Raw genomic sequence first — 17,203 nt, forward strand, 5'->3', positions numbered from 1 at the left:
TGAAGCCAAATGATTAAATAATATAAAAAAATAATAATGGCCCTAAACTCTCTTAAAGAAGGCAATCAATGTTGTCAAAGCTACTTGCTCAGACTTGATAGCAAACAGCTCTCTCTGTACCAAGCCTTTATGATCATCTCCTGGTAGATGGAGGCTCTACGCTGTAATGACAGGCAATACTAAAGAATGACTTCCCTTTGCTTAAAATTTATACCTTAAAAGCATTTTGCAAGCCAGGTGCCAGTAGCTCATGCCTGTAATCCTAGCTACTCAGAAGGCTGAGATCAGATGATCACAGTTCAAAGCCAGCCTGGGCAGGAAAGTCCGTGAGACCCTTATCGCCAATAAACCACTAGAAAACCAGAAGTGGCGTTGTGGCTCAAGGGATAGCGCCCAAGCCCAAAGTTCAAGCCCCAAGACCGACCAAAAAAAAAAAGCATTTCGGGTGCTAGTGGCTCATACCTATTATCCTGGCTACTCAGAAGGCTGAAATCTAAGGATTGAGGTTTGAAGCCAACCCAGGGAGGAAAGGCTGTGAAACTCAACTCTCATCTCTAATTAACCACCTAAAAACTGGAAGTAAAGTTGTGGCTCAAAATGGAAGCATTGAGCAAAAAAGCTCATGAGTTCAAGCCCCATGAGCACCACCAACAAAAAAGCAGTGAGGGAGAGGGGAGGGGTAACAGAGGGGGAATGAGTATGAATTATGGTAAATGTAGTTTACTTATATGTACAGAAATGGAACAAGGAAACCTATTGAAATTGATTTGAGAAGTGTGTAGGGCACCAGAGGCTCACATCTAATCCTAGCTACTCAGGAGGCTAAGATCTGAGGATGGCAGTTCAAAGCCAGCTGCATGAAACTTTTATCTCCAATTAGCCACCAAAAAGCTAGAAGTGGAGCTGTGGCTCAAGTGGTAGAGCATTAGCCTCAAGCAAAAAGCTCAGGAACAGTAACCTGGCTTTGAGTTCAAGCTCCAGGACACACATACACACACACACACACACACACACACACACACACACACACACACACACACACACACACACACACACACACACACACACACACACACACACACACACACACACACACACACACACACACACACGAGTAATGGAGGTGAATGAGGGGTGATCACTGTACATGTGTGGAAATGTCACAGTGAAATGTACAAATAATACATGCTAATAAAAAGCATTTCAAAAGCAGGCTACTGGCTGAATAAAAAAGGACTTACTGGCCCCCTTTCCTCGTGGCTTTCACACAGAACATGGTGTCTATCTATAACAAAACACTGGACTGAGGTGTCCTAACTGACCACCTGAGTGTGGCAACCAGAGTCCACCAGAAGCCGTCACATCATGGAATCTTCAGTCAAGTGAAAGTGGCCAGGCCCCAAAAAGACAACAGCTGCAGAGCCAGTATCTGATGAGAAACATTTGCATACTGCAAGTCAGAGAGCAGTTTACTGCTCAGTATCATGTGACCTCACATTATAGCACTGGTGTGATGAATGAGGCGGAAAATAGCACTGCACGGAGCAGGGAGGGCCGGGACAGCTGCAGCCTGCAGAGGGCTGGCACCCCAGGCTTCTGGAGCGTGGGCTTCCACCATCAAAGTCACACTTCATGTTGGCCCAGTGATGGGCCAGCAGATGCCCAAAGGGAGGTGCCAAAAAGATGGTTTCCAGCAGGTCCTGAACACATACTGCAGCTTATGGGTGTGAACAAAGGGAAGACGAAACTGCAATGAGAACTCTTCATTGATCAAAATTAAAGGCTGAACAAAGTAGAGTTAAGTTTGAAGATGAAAGGCAGGCTAGTATGAAATGGCTCTAGCTTGACGACCATATTATCACTGATGATACAAGAACACAGAAGATTTTACTGAGGACTGAGCTAGTATAAGTAATAGAGTGGGATGGAACTTTAAACTGGTGGGCGCTTGAACCTCCCTGAGGGACTTTAAAACTTTAGATTCATAGGCCTCGCATCCAGGAGATCCTATATCTGTGGGTTTGAGGTAAACCAGAAACATCCACATTTTTAAGCAACAGCCCTGGTAAACTCTGGTGCAGCCAGTCAAGCACTATCTACTCTGTTATGTTTGAGAATTATCATGGCAGGAAGAAATACAAAACAGGTTTTTAGGTATTTGCTTCTAAGCTCAACCTCAAACAGGAATCCTATTTCTGGAACAAGCTCAGCCATTCATCCTTTCAAAAATACTTCCCACAATAAAAATAAAACACTAAGATATTAAACATTTTCCCCCAAACAAGTGGCTGAGTTTTCAATTAGACAGAAGTAAGATTGCTAGGAGCCAGAGATCACGTGAAAACACAAACTCTGAGGGCTTTAAGAGAATACTGTGTGTGTGCACCAGCACATGGATATGTACATATATGTGCCAGTAGTGGGGACTGAACTTTTGTGTTCTTGTTTGGTGTTTTTTGTTCAAGACTGGTGTTCTACCACTTGAACCACAGCTCCACTTATGGCTTTTTTGCTGGTTATGGAGATAAGTCTCATGGATTTGGCTGCCCAGGCTGACTTCACACTGAGAGCCTCAGATCTCAGCCTCCTGAATAGCTAAGATTACAAGCATGAGTCATTGGTGCCTGTCTTAAGGGAGTATTAATGGTGACTGGCATCCTGAGGGTATAAAATCAAGATTTGTGTGAAATAAGGTGATTCAGAGATCCTCAGGTAGAACCAGGCCAACTAGGACTACACCTGTAAAGAAAACAATGCACATTGCAAAGTAAACAGGGGCTATTTGCCCCAAAACCTATTTTTTTTGCCGGGGGGGGGGAGGGGAAAGCTGGATGTTAGTAGAGTTTGAACTTTTGCTGACCAGGTAGACATGCCACTTGCCTATTTCTGTGAAAAATGCCATTGGAATTTCAAAAGTGTTGACTATGTCAACCTCACTGAATAGTATGGACATCTCAACAGTACTGACTGTCCTAATCTAGGAACAACAACAAAAAACAGATGAGACTAATAACAATTATACAGATATCTAAATATATCAGTAACTATGAATGACTGAATGACAATCTAAACAGACTACATCTTCTACCAAATGACAATGATTATGTGATTGGCTAATAAAGCAAACATCTAGCTATATAAACCATATACACACAGAAGAGTTTAAAATAAAAGTATATGAACAAGATAAACAGTAGCCAAAAGAAAGCTGGTACAGCTATAATCCAGACTTAATAGTCTCAATGTTTTTATAGAATGTATCACTACATAATGCTTTTATCAGGACATTTTAACCTGTTGAATACTGAAGTTCCAAGCTTCACAATGTTGATAAAATCTTCAGAAAAGAATGGCAGCCTTCTTAGTGACCACAAAATCTACAGTAGATGAACTAGAAAAAAAAGCCTCTTCTAAAAGTAGGTGATCTCAAGGTCAGTGCTATGGTGAGGAAGGTCACCGAAAGGGATCCACATGTAGAGGTTGGTAGCTGTAGTGAGAAATTATTCCAGTTTTAGTGACTTCTATGTAACTATACATTACGGTTACCCTATATAGGCAATATTAAGTTCTCTTAGGCTTGGGGACAAATATGTACCATATCTAATTTAGGTAATAAATCATTATAATTCTTCCTAGGACTGATCTTGAAAAACTTATGTTGAAAATAGGTCTTTCTTTCTTCCATTTTAAAAGAAAAATAAGAACAGATAACCCATCATGCATAGAAGCAAGGAAAGTAGGAAAAGTTAACCTGGGAACCAGTTTGATGAGAGGTTTGTAGATTTCCTACTACTTATTTTTCTGAACTAGAAGCTTTAAACAAATAGGTTCAATAAAAGATAACTATGATAGTAAGTTGTGTATACCTATAACTAGGAAAATGACTCATCTTTAGAACTGTCAATTGATGGTAAATATTAAAAGCCTAATAGATGTCACAGAAATGCAAATACAGTACTGACAGGAAAGCAGACTTCAGAAAATATACATAAGGTCTTCAAAGCAGGATCTGAAAAATTACTATCAGTCAAAGCTTTCACAGAAAAAATTGTAAAATTAAACCTCCACTGAAATGGGAAAGCATCTGTTATACACAGACCTGAACTCAAGCCACCAATGATATAATACTCTTTGGATTGAGGAAGGAAGGTGAAAGGAAGGGAGGAATTGGGGGGGGAGGGGAGGGAGAAAAAGATGTTCCTTGCTTTGTGATCATTTGCAAACAGAAGTCTCAGAAATACAAATTAATTTCGGCCCATAAATCCTAGGATCAGGATGAGGAAAGAGAAGAAAGAACAGAATGACTATAAGCTGATCACTGTTGAAGCCCCAGGCGGTTCAGGGACAGGTACACCGGACCACTTTCGTGTGTGCCTTCCTGTTCCCTTTCTCTTACGGCCCTCAGTGCTGGAGGCACTGGCCAGGCCGCTGGCGTGGAAAGAATGTTCCATCTCCTGCCCAGGTTTGCTCACTGTGTGACAATTCGCCGATCACTCACAGATGATGATCAGCGCGTGTTGGTAAGCACAGCAAATGCAAAGAAGCACTTATGGATGAGAAAGCCCACCACTTTAGTGCATGGAGCTCAGGTCCTACAGCCTTCCTGAGAAGGCTGCAAGGCAAAACCCGCAGGGCAGATGGCCCCACTCCCACACTGCGCAGCTCCAATGGGGACGGCAGGAATGAAGGCCTCACATCGGCCCTGCTCCCTCCTCCAATCAGTGAGCCCGGCCAGAGCACCTCACGGCCCTCCTGCTCAACGGCGTCCAATCACAGCACTCCACATGCCGATCGCAACCCTGTGCCCCTCACCCAAAGGCTGCACAGCAGCCCGGCGGGTTCCCCACAGGGGCCGCACTGCCATCTACCGTCCAGTCTAAAGAATGCAGGCGTGTCTGAAGCCCCTGTCTCAAAACTTCACCTCAAACGTTTTCCATAAGAAAAAAAAAAGAAAGGAACACTGGCTTCTAAGTCCGGCCACTGGGCAAGCACGACGGCTGTGCCTGATATACAGGTGCAGACACCAGGGGTGAAAATGGAAAACTGCAGGCCTCGGACACAAATGGATGTCTGCCTCCTAGTGCAGATTTCACATCACACTGCCTGTGGAAGGCACACGCTGTGGGCCTGCAGAGTAGGAAAGGGATTAAGGCGGGGTACTCTAAGAAGAGGGGCCTCCAGAGTGGCAGGGCAGCACTTGGTGACTGGCTGCTACTGCTTCTCCAAGTACCAGTCTTATCGGAGGGGGACACACTCCTGCACGTGGCTTTTGTGTTATAGATAATTATCATTTTTTGGCAAACAGCTTCTGCTTATTCAGGTACCTATCACAAAGTTCCTAGATTTGTGTTGGAATAACAGAATTGACTACAACTAACCCCAACACCAAACATGGCAGCCTCATGACCCCATCTTTCTTTCCTATCTAGGAAGGTGACAACAATTAGCTTTCTGGAGTTCGCCAGGCATTTATGGGTGCTTCCATAAGTACTTGGTTTATAATCCATTTATCGCACATTAGAACCTCTGCTACATCATGATTTGAAGCTATCTTAGTGTCAGCACAAGAACAGTTGCTCCTAGAAAAGAGTAACACATCCTCTAGAGGGCATTTTAGTATGTGAGGTCTTTTTTGACTGTCACAATGACTGGCATTACTGGCACTTTGGGAACAGAATACAGAGAAGTTGGATAACCTACAATGTTGCAACTTCCATGTATTGAAACAGTTTATGTTGGAAGGCAGGGCTCATGGTACAGAAGGGGATACAAATAGGCAAGGAAAAACCCTATGGAATGGAATGGATATTGTATGATCTTTTGAATTTAACTTCAAGATAATAAATGAAGAATAAGTATGCAAAGTATTTATTGTAACAGGCTCTGGGGGATTCATAGTGAGAACAAACTACAAGCTCCTTAAGGAGCAGCTAGGAACACTCATTTTCAGATCCTCCAGCTGTTTCTGCTCTGCTGGGACTGGTCCCTGCCATGCTCTCCTTCCAGAGCACACAGCCTTCTCTGCAATCACATTATCAGTGGAAAAAATGATCACTCTGAAACACAGTACAGTAGCCATTAGTGGGAGGATGATCTCCCACTAATGGGGTGAATCCACAAACAAAGGGAGACTTTATTCTTATCTGACACAAGCCCAAAGAAACAGTGGGAGAAGTCTGGGGGAAAATATTAGATCAACACTGGAACTGATTCAAAAGTGACATCAGTCTCATAAAACTATCACCAGTCTATTCATTTTGCCAATGTCCTACTGATGTTACATGGACTAAAGGACAAGTAGAATCTACTGCTTTCAATATGGATGTTTTTAAAAGGTGCTCATTGAACCAGTGACTTCTTTTAGGCCTTGGGATTTTACACAAAAAGTCTATTATCTGTTTGATAATACACAAACATATAATGATGACCTTTTGCCTGGGAAGATGTTTGCTAACATTTCCTACATAGCTTACATGAGACTCCAACGTTGCTTTCAAACTTATCATTTGATACTAAAAATGAAAAGAGCCAATAGGGTTGAAGACCACAAAAGGAATTAAGGAAATGAACAATCAGAAGTCAGGCAGAGTGACACACTAATCCTAACTATTCTGGAGATTGGGAAGATCCCTGTAATCCTAACTACTCAGAAGACTGGGATTCAAGACTGGCCCATGTAAAGTTTGTAAGAAGTTATCCCTATCAATTTAAAAAAAATAAAAAAAGAGCATGTTGGAACATGCCTGCATTTCAGCTATATAGGAAACTAAGTACCAGGATTATGGTCCAAGCTGGCCAGGCAAAAAGTGAAACCCTATCTGAAAAACAAGCAAAGCAAAGAGTGATGGGAGCATGGCTCAAGTGGTAGAGTACCCGCTTAGCAAGGGCAAGGTACTAAGTTCAAATGCTTGTACTACAAACAAACAAAAAATATAAAGAAAGAAAAAGAGTAAACAGATGAAAAATTAAAAAGGTAAAAAGAACACAGTAAAATAAAAAAATGTAAAAGGGATCAAAGTGTAATAGTATACAGAATTCTGTAAAACAGGCTACATGAAAACTATATAATCAAAATAGACAAAAATCACAAAAAAGACAAAATATTTATAAAGCTTTATGTAACTTCAAAGCAAAGTGAAATATTAAAAATGTAGAGGAAACCAGGCACTGATGGCTCACACCTGTAATCCTAGCTACTTAGGTGGCTGAGATCTGAAGATCAGGGTTCGAAGCCAGTCTAAGCACAGAAATCTGAGACTCTTATCTCTAATAACCAGCAAAAAGCCAGAAGTGTATCTATGGCTCAAGTGGTAGAGTGCCAACCTTGCTTAGGAAAACCTAAGGGACAGCACTCAGGCCATGAGTTCAATCTCCAGCCCACACAAAAAAATACAGCACAGCAAAAAATGATTTTGCCATGTGTAAAAATCTAATTCTTTTGTGTGTAAGTGTGTGTGTGGGGGGGGATAAGGTCTTTCTTTTATCTTATAATTGGAAAAAATGTGAATGCTGGATTATATTCTTTTTTTTTTTTTTTTTTGGTTGGTTGGTCATGGGCCTGAACTCTGGGCCTGGGCACTGTCCCTCAGCTCTTCAGCTCAAGGTAAGTGCTCTACCACTTAAGCCACAGCACCACTTCTGACTTTTTCTGCTTATGTGGTGCGAGGAATCAAACCCAGGGCCTCATGCATGCAAGGCAAGCACTCTACCACTGAGCCACCTTCCCAGCCCCTGGATTATATCCTTTAAATATAATTTCATTACATATTTTTCTTACTTTTCTCAGACTTCTTTGAATCCTATGCAAAATCAGAACTATGTAAAGATATGTAGATATAACCAATGACTAAAGTTTAATTTGTCAAGTGAACTGTCACTCTTGATCATAAGAATACTGTTATAGTAATTGCTATAGGATGGAAGAGAAAGCTTGTAGTGTAGTAAGTCAGAGATACATAACCTTATAACAATAAAAGTTTAAATGTAACCCATAACTATTTTTAAGTGAAGTAAAGGTAATTGTTATTTAAAAGAAATTATATTTTTTCTTCCCTAGTAATTCTATTTTTTCTTTGTAATTCTATTTTTCTCAGTGTAATAAAAAATAACAAGACCAAAATCTCCAAGACATTGCTGTTTGAAATTTCTATTTAAAAAAATCTTAAACTGTTTTTTGAATTATCTGAGTTTTTAATTTAATATATTACATTTTAGTCACATATTTTTAATCTAGTAAGAGCTTACTGAAGTTATTTTTGAAAACAAGTTTTAACTATTTAGTTCTAAAAATGCTAGTAATTTTTTTTAGTCAAGCACAATAGTGTTAATTATAATTTGATTATTTTTCAGTTCTAAAGACCCAGATGAAATGTTAAATACAAAATTAATTTTATATTTATATCAAAGTATAAAATGAAAAAAATTAGTATTTGAATTAACTGGTATAAATGACTAGCAATTAAAATTAAATTAATTACCTAAATTGACTTTTCTCATTGTCTATTGTTAAATTTATATTTGTTAAATGCTTATTTTACACATGTAAATATATGTATACATATGCATATATTTTTATATATATATGTAGACATTGCATATAAAATTGTAAGGCTATGAAAATTTCCAAAGATAAATTATGCTATTTCTCCTTAAAAAGCTTATACAATTTACATAATTTTCCTAATTTTTTTTTTTGTCAGTCATGGAGACTGAACTCAAGGCTAGTGCTCTACTACTTGAGCCACAGCATCGCTTCCAGCCTTTTCTGCTTATGTGGTGCTGAGGAATCGAACCCAGGGCCTCTATGCATGCAAGGCAAGTGCTCACCACTGAGCCACCTTCCCAGCCCAATTTTCCTCAATTTTGATCCATTTAAGTCATAAGAAGATGTGGACTCCTAACTGAAGTTATGTATAATGAAATATGGAAACACCAATGTTATCAAGGTATCTGAAAAAGTACCTAAAATTAAAAAGTCTAATTCTTTATGAGACTTAAAATATAGTTCTCTCAACTGAATCATCAGAAAGTACTGTTTCTTAATTGTAACCTGAGTATTTGATAGGAAACATATGGGCTAGATAGAATACACAATAGGAAGATACCTACCAAGATGACAATGTTCTTTTTCTCTTGCTTCCCATTTGTGGCTGTCTGAGTAGGCTGCAGAAAGCAGGAATCGCTTACCTAAGAGAAAATGGCAAGGATCTCAACAGGTCGAATTCCACAGCAATTTTATTTATTTACTTTAGTAAACATGTTCTCAACCACTAGATTATATATTTTATGTCTTTTGTTGCTGCTGTTGTTGTTGTTGTTTTGCTTTTTTTCCCCAGGCTTGAACTCAGGGCCTGGATGCTGTTTTTGTGCTTTTTGGATCAAAGCTAGCACTCTAACCCTTGAGCCACAGCTTCACTTTTGATTTATTTTGTTATTTTGAGTGTGTGTGTGTGTGTGTGTGTGTGTGTGTGTGTGTGTGTGTGTGTGTGATCTATGGAGATAAGAATCTCATGAACAAACTTGCCTAGTCATTGTCTTTGAATTGTGATCCTCAGATCTCAGCCTCCTGAGTAGCTAGGACTACAGGACTACAGACATGGGCCAAAATTCTGATATTCAGCTTGTGTGCATGGTGTCTCACACCTGTAATCCTAGCTACTCAGGAGGCTGAGACCTGAGGATCCCAGTTTGAAGGAAACCAGAACAGGAAAGTCTTAAGATTTGTTATCTCCAATTAACTATCAAAAAGCTGGAAATAAAGCTGTGGCTGAAGTGGTAAAGCTTCAGTCTTGAGCAAAAAAAGCTCAAGGACAGCACCCAGGCCCTGAGTTCAAGCCCCAGGACTGGCATACTAGTGCTCGCGCTCATGTTCGCGTACACACGCACGCACACACGCACACACACACACACACACACACACACACAAAATCTACAAATCTAGTATGACACTGTAATCTCAATACCACACAGTTCACAATTCAGTTTACAACAAAAAGCATTAGATTTCTAACAAGTAGAAAATGTAAACACTACTATTTCATAACCCAGATGAGCCCTAGGACACCTCCCACCTCACCCTGTTTTGAGACTGAACTCACAGTCTTCTGCTTGCCAACTAGGAACTCTGCTACTTGAGCTACACTTCTGGCCCTAGAACTCCTTTCTAGAACCCAAAGCACTTGCTGAGTTATTGTCTAACTCATTAACTGACTATTAATATTATTAGACATGAAAATATCTTCATGTGACTTTTACTAACATACTGACTCCTACTTTACATAAAGCAAAAGAAGTATCTTACTCAGTGACCCAGCCCCCAAGGAGGACAAAGAGAAACTCAAAGAACCAAATCTGTGCCAGCACACAGGAGGGCCTGCTGGATTCCTAGCACCTTGTGCAATGTCTCTTTCTTCATAACTTCAGTACACAGGATAGTACAACACTGACCACTACTATTCTTACCACTTGGGATTTGGGAATGCTGCTAAGTAGATTGACTTGGAGTGGTTGAAACAGTTGGTCCATTACAGAAAAAGAGGGGAAAACTACTGTGCTTTATACAAGTTCATATCAAATCAGTATTTGAAACACTTTGATGCTTCTATGCATTGTTAGAATGGAGGTACAGAGCCCCAACAATCAAAGGGAAAGGAAAACTAGTGTAATACAAATGTTACATTAATAATTTTCTATTTTGTTTAGGGAATAATGACAAGGAAAAAAAAAGACTGAACTACAAACTTTGTGCAGATGCAATTTAAAGAAAAAACATTTTCAATTTGTGGCTGAAGCAGTGGATACAGAACACATATGGAATACTGAATGTGTGCATACATATTTATGTGCACATAAGTAGTCAATAAGCACATTTCTGGAAAGGAGCTTAACATTATTTGCCAACAAGTAAAAGGAACCCACAGGGAGATAGGACATCAGACTCATTATGGTTACTATAATGAAAATGACAAGCATTGGTGAGGATGCAGAGAAACTAGACCCTCACACATAGTTGGTGAGAATGGAAAGTGATGCACCTGTTTTGGAAAAGTTTGGTAGTTCTTCAAAATAATATGAAGTTACCACAGGATCTGATAATTCTACTCCTAGATATGTATAAGAAAAATGAAAACATGTGCCCTCACAAAGCTGTACACAAATGTTCCTGGCAGTATCACTAATAAAAAGTAGACACAAAAATATCTATCAGTTGATAAACAGATATCGTTAAAAGATGTCAATCTCAAAAGAAATAGATATTTTAATTCCAAATATATGAAATATCAGAATAGGCAAATATATAGACAGAAAGTAGATTGTTGTTGGAAGCTGGGTACTGGAGGCTCACGCCTATAATCCTAGCTACTCGGGGGCATGAGGTTGAAGGATCTCAGTTGGAAGCCAGCCTGACAAACCTGAGAAATTCTAGCAAAAAGCCACTAATGAAGGTGTGGATGCAGTGACAGAGTACTATCCTCAGAGAAAGCTAAGCAAGAGCAGGAGACCCTCAGTACCAGCACACACACACACACATACTCTCTCTCTCTCTCTCTCTCTCTCTCTCTCTCTCTCTCTCTCTCTCTCTCTCTCTCTCTCTCTCTCTCTCTCTCTCTCTCTCTCTCTCTCGGTAGGTTGTTGGCTGCCTAGGGCTGGGAGTAGAAACTGGGAAAGACTGGCTGACAAAGAAGACTGATAATGAGTATGGGAATTCTTTATAGAATGATAAAAATGTCCTAAAATTGGTTGTGATGGCAGCCAATGTGATTGTGGAAATGGATTTATGTTTATGCTTTAATGTTAAAAAGTAACTTTGAGTCCTTGCCTTGCTAATAATAAATGCTATGGAAAATTGGGCAAATTATACAGTATCCCTCAGTCTCTTTCTTCATAAATTCAGAAAATAATGCCTATCTTAAGTTGGTTGTTTGAACATATATTTGTTTTAGTATCCACTATGAAATGGTACACAGTAAGATTCCTTTCTTTAGCCAGTTCACATATATAAATCAATTTGGGAGGTCCATCTCAGCTAATTTTCCTTTCCCCTTGATTGTTGGAGCTCTGTACCTCCATTCTAACAATGCACAGAAGCATCAAAGTGTTTCAAATACTGATCTGACATGAACTTGTACAAAGCACAGTAGTTTCTCCGCTTTTTCTGTAATGGATCAACTGTTTCAATTACTCCAAATCAAGCTACATGCCAGCATTCCCAAATCCAAAGTGGTCAGGATTTGTGGTCAGAATAGTAGTGGTCAGTGTTGTACTATCCTGTGTACTCACTCTGCTTCCCTTGGACTGCTCCTATGATCTAGTGTTTGTTCAATGTAACTTTCTAAAATGATGAGAGCCACATGGGTCTACCGAACACCTAAAATAAAACTAGTTCCACAAAACTGAATTTCTGGGGAGGGGGAAAGGAGAACAACTCGCAGAATGGTTTGAACACATAGCTTTGTGCTTGGTAGGCTGATGCACTACCACCATTACACCTCTAGCCACTTTTTAGTGATTATTTTCAAGGATCTCATGACTTTTTCCTCCCAGATTAGCCTCTAACCTTGATCCTTCTCTGTCTTTGGAGTAGCTGTAGCTAAGATTACAGGCATGAGCCACACAGGCATAGGCATGGAACTAAAATTTTAACTTTATGTTTAAATTTTAAATACAATCAGTGCTATTGAATATGCATAGGTTAAACTTGCCAGAAGTCCACCAATTCAAACTAAAATCAAAATTTCCACTCCCTGGTTAGAATGGTTGCCCCAAATAAGTTAAGCAGTCCATGATAGTCTCTGATTAGCTATCCAGGGTCTTTAGTCTCAGAAGAATATACTAGCAATCTTAATTAGAAAATGCTAACAGTACCTACTATAGATAATACTAAGGCGTTAGGTATTGTGCACACTAATTTGCCAACTACCAGGTAGTATAACCAGTTAATCTTCAGAAAACCTCTAGTGCTTTCAAGTTCATAGTTGAGTTTTCTTCCTGAAGAAGTGCAAGAATGTGTGTTGCTTTTCTTTTTTTAATAGAGGCTAAAGGAGTTTGGTTGCTGCAAGCATTGGAAACATCGCGTGTAATCGCTGTAATTTAATGAAATATTCAGGCACACGCCTGAAATCATTAAAAAATTGGCTTTTGTAAATATAACTTTTCCCTAATGTTATCATTACCAGATCCACTAAAGGTTTGGGTGCGGTGCAATTCAACCCAGACACTATTTTACAAGCAGTAACTATTAGCATTTGCCATTGACAGGTGGAAAACGATGTAAAGGAGAGAAGGAAGGGAGGGAAGGGGGAGGTGGTGGGCGGGCAGGGGCGCTGGGAGGCAGGGAGGCCAGGAAGCAGGGAGGGAGTTCATCAAGAGTTGTGACCCCAGTCATCAGACTGAATTAGTACTGGAAAATTCTACGCATAAAGACCAGGGTGTAGACGACCAAGTGATGAGCTGGTGGGGAACACGTTAGAAGAGAGAAAAATGTCACAGCCCCAGGGGTAACAATTCAGGTCTGTCATGATCACCCAAGACAAACTGACAGGGAAACCCAACCACACTGTACCCCACCCCCGGGAAAGCCCCCGCCTCTGGGCTGGCCCCCGCCTCTGGGCTGGCCCCCGCCTCTGGGCTGGCAGGCATCCGGACCGTGGGGAAGAAGGTGGGTCTCCCTTTTCAGTGGAAACCGACACCCTTTCAAACGGCTTTTCAAGCAACTAAACCCCAGGGCCATTTATTCCGTTTCTGAAAGCCCCACCGCTCTTCTCATCCAGTTCAACTTTCGTTGGGAGGCCAACGAAGCTTCCTCCGAGGTAGCTAACTACCAACCTGCCGGGGAGAAGTGAAGAGGGATGGCCATTCTCCGAGCCTGAAGGAAGCCGTGCCGCACCATGGGGGCCGCCATCTTGGCGCGTACCAAGAGCCACGCCGGGCCGGGGGGGAGCGAAGGTCAGCGGAGGGGGCGGGACATTCCTGACGCGGACGAATCGCGTTCGGCGCTCCGCGCTGTCAGGGCCTACTCTGCGTCAATCCTCCCCTACTTCCGCAGTTTGGTGCGGCCTAAGGGAATTATGGCTGCGGCCTTTCGGTGTGTGGAGCGAGCGCTGCTGCAGGCGCCACGAGCTTCGGCTTACTCTGATGTGGTCGGCTCCGGCACCACCTGCGGCCGCTGCCGCCTCCCCTGCCCCGTCGGAGGTACCCGCAGCCTCAGGCCGTGGAGGAGGGAGGGGAGGAGGAGCAGGGGGCGCTCAGCCCCGGCGGGGTGTCTGGAGCAGCGGCGCTCTGGCTCGGAGCGGGCCCTCGTCCTTGGCTGTGCCCGGGAGGCAGCAGTGGTCCCGGGGAGCAGAGCGCCCCCTTCGCGGCGCCCCGAGCCCGGAGCACGCCCGGGGCCGGACCTCGAGGGTTACAGCGCAGCTTCGCGGGATCGACTTGGTCTCCCAGAATTCCCTTCCCTTTTGGGTTTGCAATCAATGGAGTAGGCTCCTGGAATTTGGGGTTTCAGCTCAGGGAATTATCCCTTAGCCTCTTTATAAAAATGGTTAGGCTCGAGAAGGGTAGTGAAGGATAATAAGAATATTTGTAACCTGGTATCAGGCATCGTTCTAGGGCTTTACAGACATTGTTTAGGTTCCTTCAGACGTCATCATTGGGAGAGTAAAGAAATAAGGTTAAGTCTTCTGCCCAGAGTCACAGACAACTGATTGCTACAGGAAGGATTTGAACTTGGCCTATGGTAGAGAGCAGCACCAAATCACTTCACTGGACTGCCTTTTCATAAATAAATAGCAATTGTCCCCTTAAAGTATGTGTAGTCACATATGCAGTGCTGGAAGTGAACTGATGAGCTTATTTCCCCAGTTCTATATGTAGACGTAGCAGTTTATTATTGTTTCCCTGCTATTGTACCACACAATTTTAGTGCATGATTTGGCCAAACTTCCATCTGTTTTAGCTCATGCACAGCCAAGGATCCTAATGAAAGGATATCATTTCCAAAACTTAGTAAGCTGTAATCGGTGATTTCTAATTTTATTTTAAGGATACCAAGTCCAGATCTGAAAGGCCATAACCTCTTCATTTTGTAAATGACAAAATCGAGAGTTCCAACTGACACACAGTAGCTTTTACCCCTGCTGATGCTTCTTAGATAAACCAAACCTAAATGGGTTTGTTTTGCATTTAAATAAAAACTATTAGGAGTTTAGTTGTTCCTTTACTGCACTTAAAGCAGAAAGCTTACTAGTCCTTCAAATCCCTGCTTCCTGACTGCCAGTCCTGTACCCTGTAATTTGTAGCTTTTAACCCCCCAAAAAAACTTGTTGATAATTTTTTTTTTTTGGTCGGTCGTGGGGCTTGAACTCTGGGCCTGGGCGCTGTCCCTCAGCTCTTCAGCTCAAGGCGAGCGCTCTACCACTTGAGCTACAGCGCCACTTCCTAATTTGTATTCTGATAGGCCTCCCCCAGCCCTTCCCCAGGGATAAAGTAATGTAACTGATTATATATATTAGGAGAAATAAGGTTAGTTAGAGATGACCAAGCTGTACTCCCATTATTTACTAAGTATAAAACATTCTAAGTTACTTTTCTTCTTTTAATTTTTAGCTAAAAGATACCTACTTACAGATAATATTGTGAAATTAAAAGAATTTCAACAGAAGAAGGTGGTTGCTGCCTATAATCTTCCTGGTACCAAAGGTAACATAACCTTTTTGTTGATTTTTTTTCATCAACTGTTATTTCAACTTCCTTTCTCTGTCCCTGTTTCTTCTCTCCAGTGATGACCTGTGTCATAAATAGAATCGAGAACATTTATTTAGTTTCCTATTCTACCTTTCATCCCATATGCTACTACCATAAAGTCTACAGCTCTACTTTTAACCCATCTGCTATAGATCTGTGCTGATCAAAACATGGCTTTTAGATCATCATCATCAGCTGGGAGACCGGTAGAGATGCAATGGAAAGGCCTCAATGATTCACATGAATTATGTAGTTTAAAAACTCCAGGAAGTAGCACTGTGGCTTAAAGTGGTAGAGCTCTAGCCTTGAAGGAAAAAGCTCAGAGACAGCACCCAGGCCCTGCATTAAAGTCCCACGACCAACAAAAAACAAACGAAACAAACTCCAGATAACTTAAACTTCTTTGTAACAAGAAAAACATCTGAAATGAAATCTTAGGAAACAAAACAGTGATGCTTGTGATGTGCATTTTGATAATTTTTACTCTGCTGGAAAATTCCACAGGTTCAGAAATTTGTATGAACTGTGGAGTTTGAGGAATATGGAGAAAACAAACAGGGAATGTTGGGAATGTGGGCTAGGGGTAGAGTGCTTGCCTAGCATGCGTGAAGCCCTGGGTTTGATTCCTTAGTACCACATAAACAGAAAAAGCTGGAAGTGATGCCGTGGCTCAAGTGGTAGAGTGCTAGCCCTGAGCAAATGAAGCTCAGGGACAGTGCCCAGGCCCTGAGTTCAAGCCCCAGGACTGGAAAAATAAAATAAAATAAAAATAATGTAATTATCCAAGCTGAGTGGTCATTATATTGTTTTCTCTACCTAAAGATATGTTTGAATTTTTATTGTAAAATAAAATGAAACCAGTAAAACCCAACTACCCTAGGCTCCATTCCCCCCCCCCCCCACTTTTTTGGTTGGCCATGGGGCTTGAACTCAGGGCCTGGGCTGGGTCCCTGAGCTCTTGTTCAAGGCTATCACTCTACCACTTTGAGTCACAGCTCCACTTCCAGTTTTTGAGGAGTTAATTGGAGATAATGTAATAACCCCTGGGGCCACAATAATCAACGAGGCCCCAATAGGCAGCATGGTCCCGTGGTCTGGCCTGCTGGAAGGGGCAGGGCATCATGAGGTGAGCCTCATGCTCCACAGACCGGGCCATGGGACAGAGCAGGACATTGAGAGGCTGATGTCACTGCCCCATGGGGCATGCTGGGGATGCAGCCTGCGTGCTCTGAGCGGGGAGCAAAGTTAGGGGGAAAACAGTTCTGAGGGAGGAGTGGGGAGTCTGGAGGAGACCTGAAGTTCTGAGGAGAGGAGAGTAAGAGAAAGACCTAGAGTCCTGAGGGAGGAAGGGAGAGCGGCAAGGAGAGTAGTAGGAGTGGAGGGAGAGACGGCAGGAGGGGAAAGCCTCCCGGAGCAGAACAGGGCAGGCCTGTGGAGGTCAGGGCAAACCTTGAGAGGCCATTTGGGG

General features: G+C 41.8%; 2 protein-coding genes across 5 annotated transcripts in view; one reads left to right on the forward strand and one right to left on the reverse strand.

Moving 5' to 3' along the window:
• Mrps27 (mitochondrial ribosomal protein S27) overlaps nt 1–13,901 on the reverse strand; it is an 84,027-nt gene extending 70,126 nt beyond the window's left edge. The window contains exons 1-2 of one of the 2 annotated variants that reach the window (XM_070031321.1): nt 13,825–13,901; nt 9,109–9,186 (exon numbers count right to left, since the gene is read on the reverse strand). In XM_070031321.1, the coding sequence (XP_069887422.1) occupies nt 9,109–9,186; nt 13,825–13,900 (154 nt within the window). In that variant the 5' untranslated portion in view covers nt 13,901. Of the gene's footprint in view, nt 1–4,498; nt 4,566–9,108; nt 9,187–13,824 lie in introns of those variants that run through there. The other variant, XM_070031322.1, reaches the window with a different exon arrangement.
• Nucleotides 13,902–14,046: 145 nt separating this feature from the next.
• Ptcd2 (pentatricopeptide repeat domain 2) overlaps nt 14,047–17,203 on the forward strand; it is a 29,945-nt gene continuing 26,788 nt past the window's right edge. For all 3 annotated transcript variants that reach the window (XM_070031324.1, XM_070031325.1, XM_070031326.1), the window contains exons 1-2: nt 14,047–14,190; nt 15,598–15,690. In XM_070031324.1, the coding sequence (XP_069887425.1) occupies nt 14,067–14,190; nt 15,598–15,690 (217 nt within the window). In that variant the 5' untranslated portion in view covers nt 14,047–14,066. The remainder of the gene's footprint in view (nt 14,191–15,597; nt 15,691–17,203) is intronic.

The sequence above is a fragment of the Dipodomys merriami genome, unplaced genomic scaffold (genome assembly GCF_024711535.1).
Source record: "Dipodomys merriami isolate MVZ:Mamm:240054 unplaced genomic scaffold, mDipMer1.0.p SCAF_20, whole genome shotgun sequence".
Taxonomy (NCBI): domain Eukaryota; kingdom Metazoa; phylum Chordata; class Mammalia; order Rodentia; family Heteromyidae; genus Dipodomys; species Dipodomys merriami.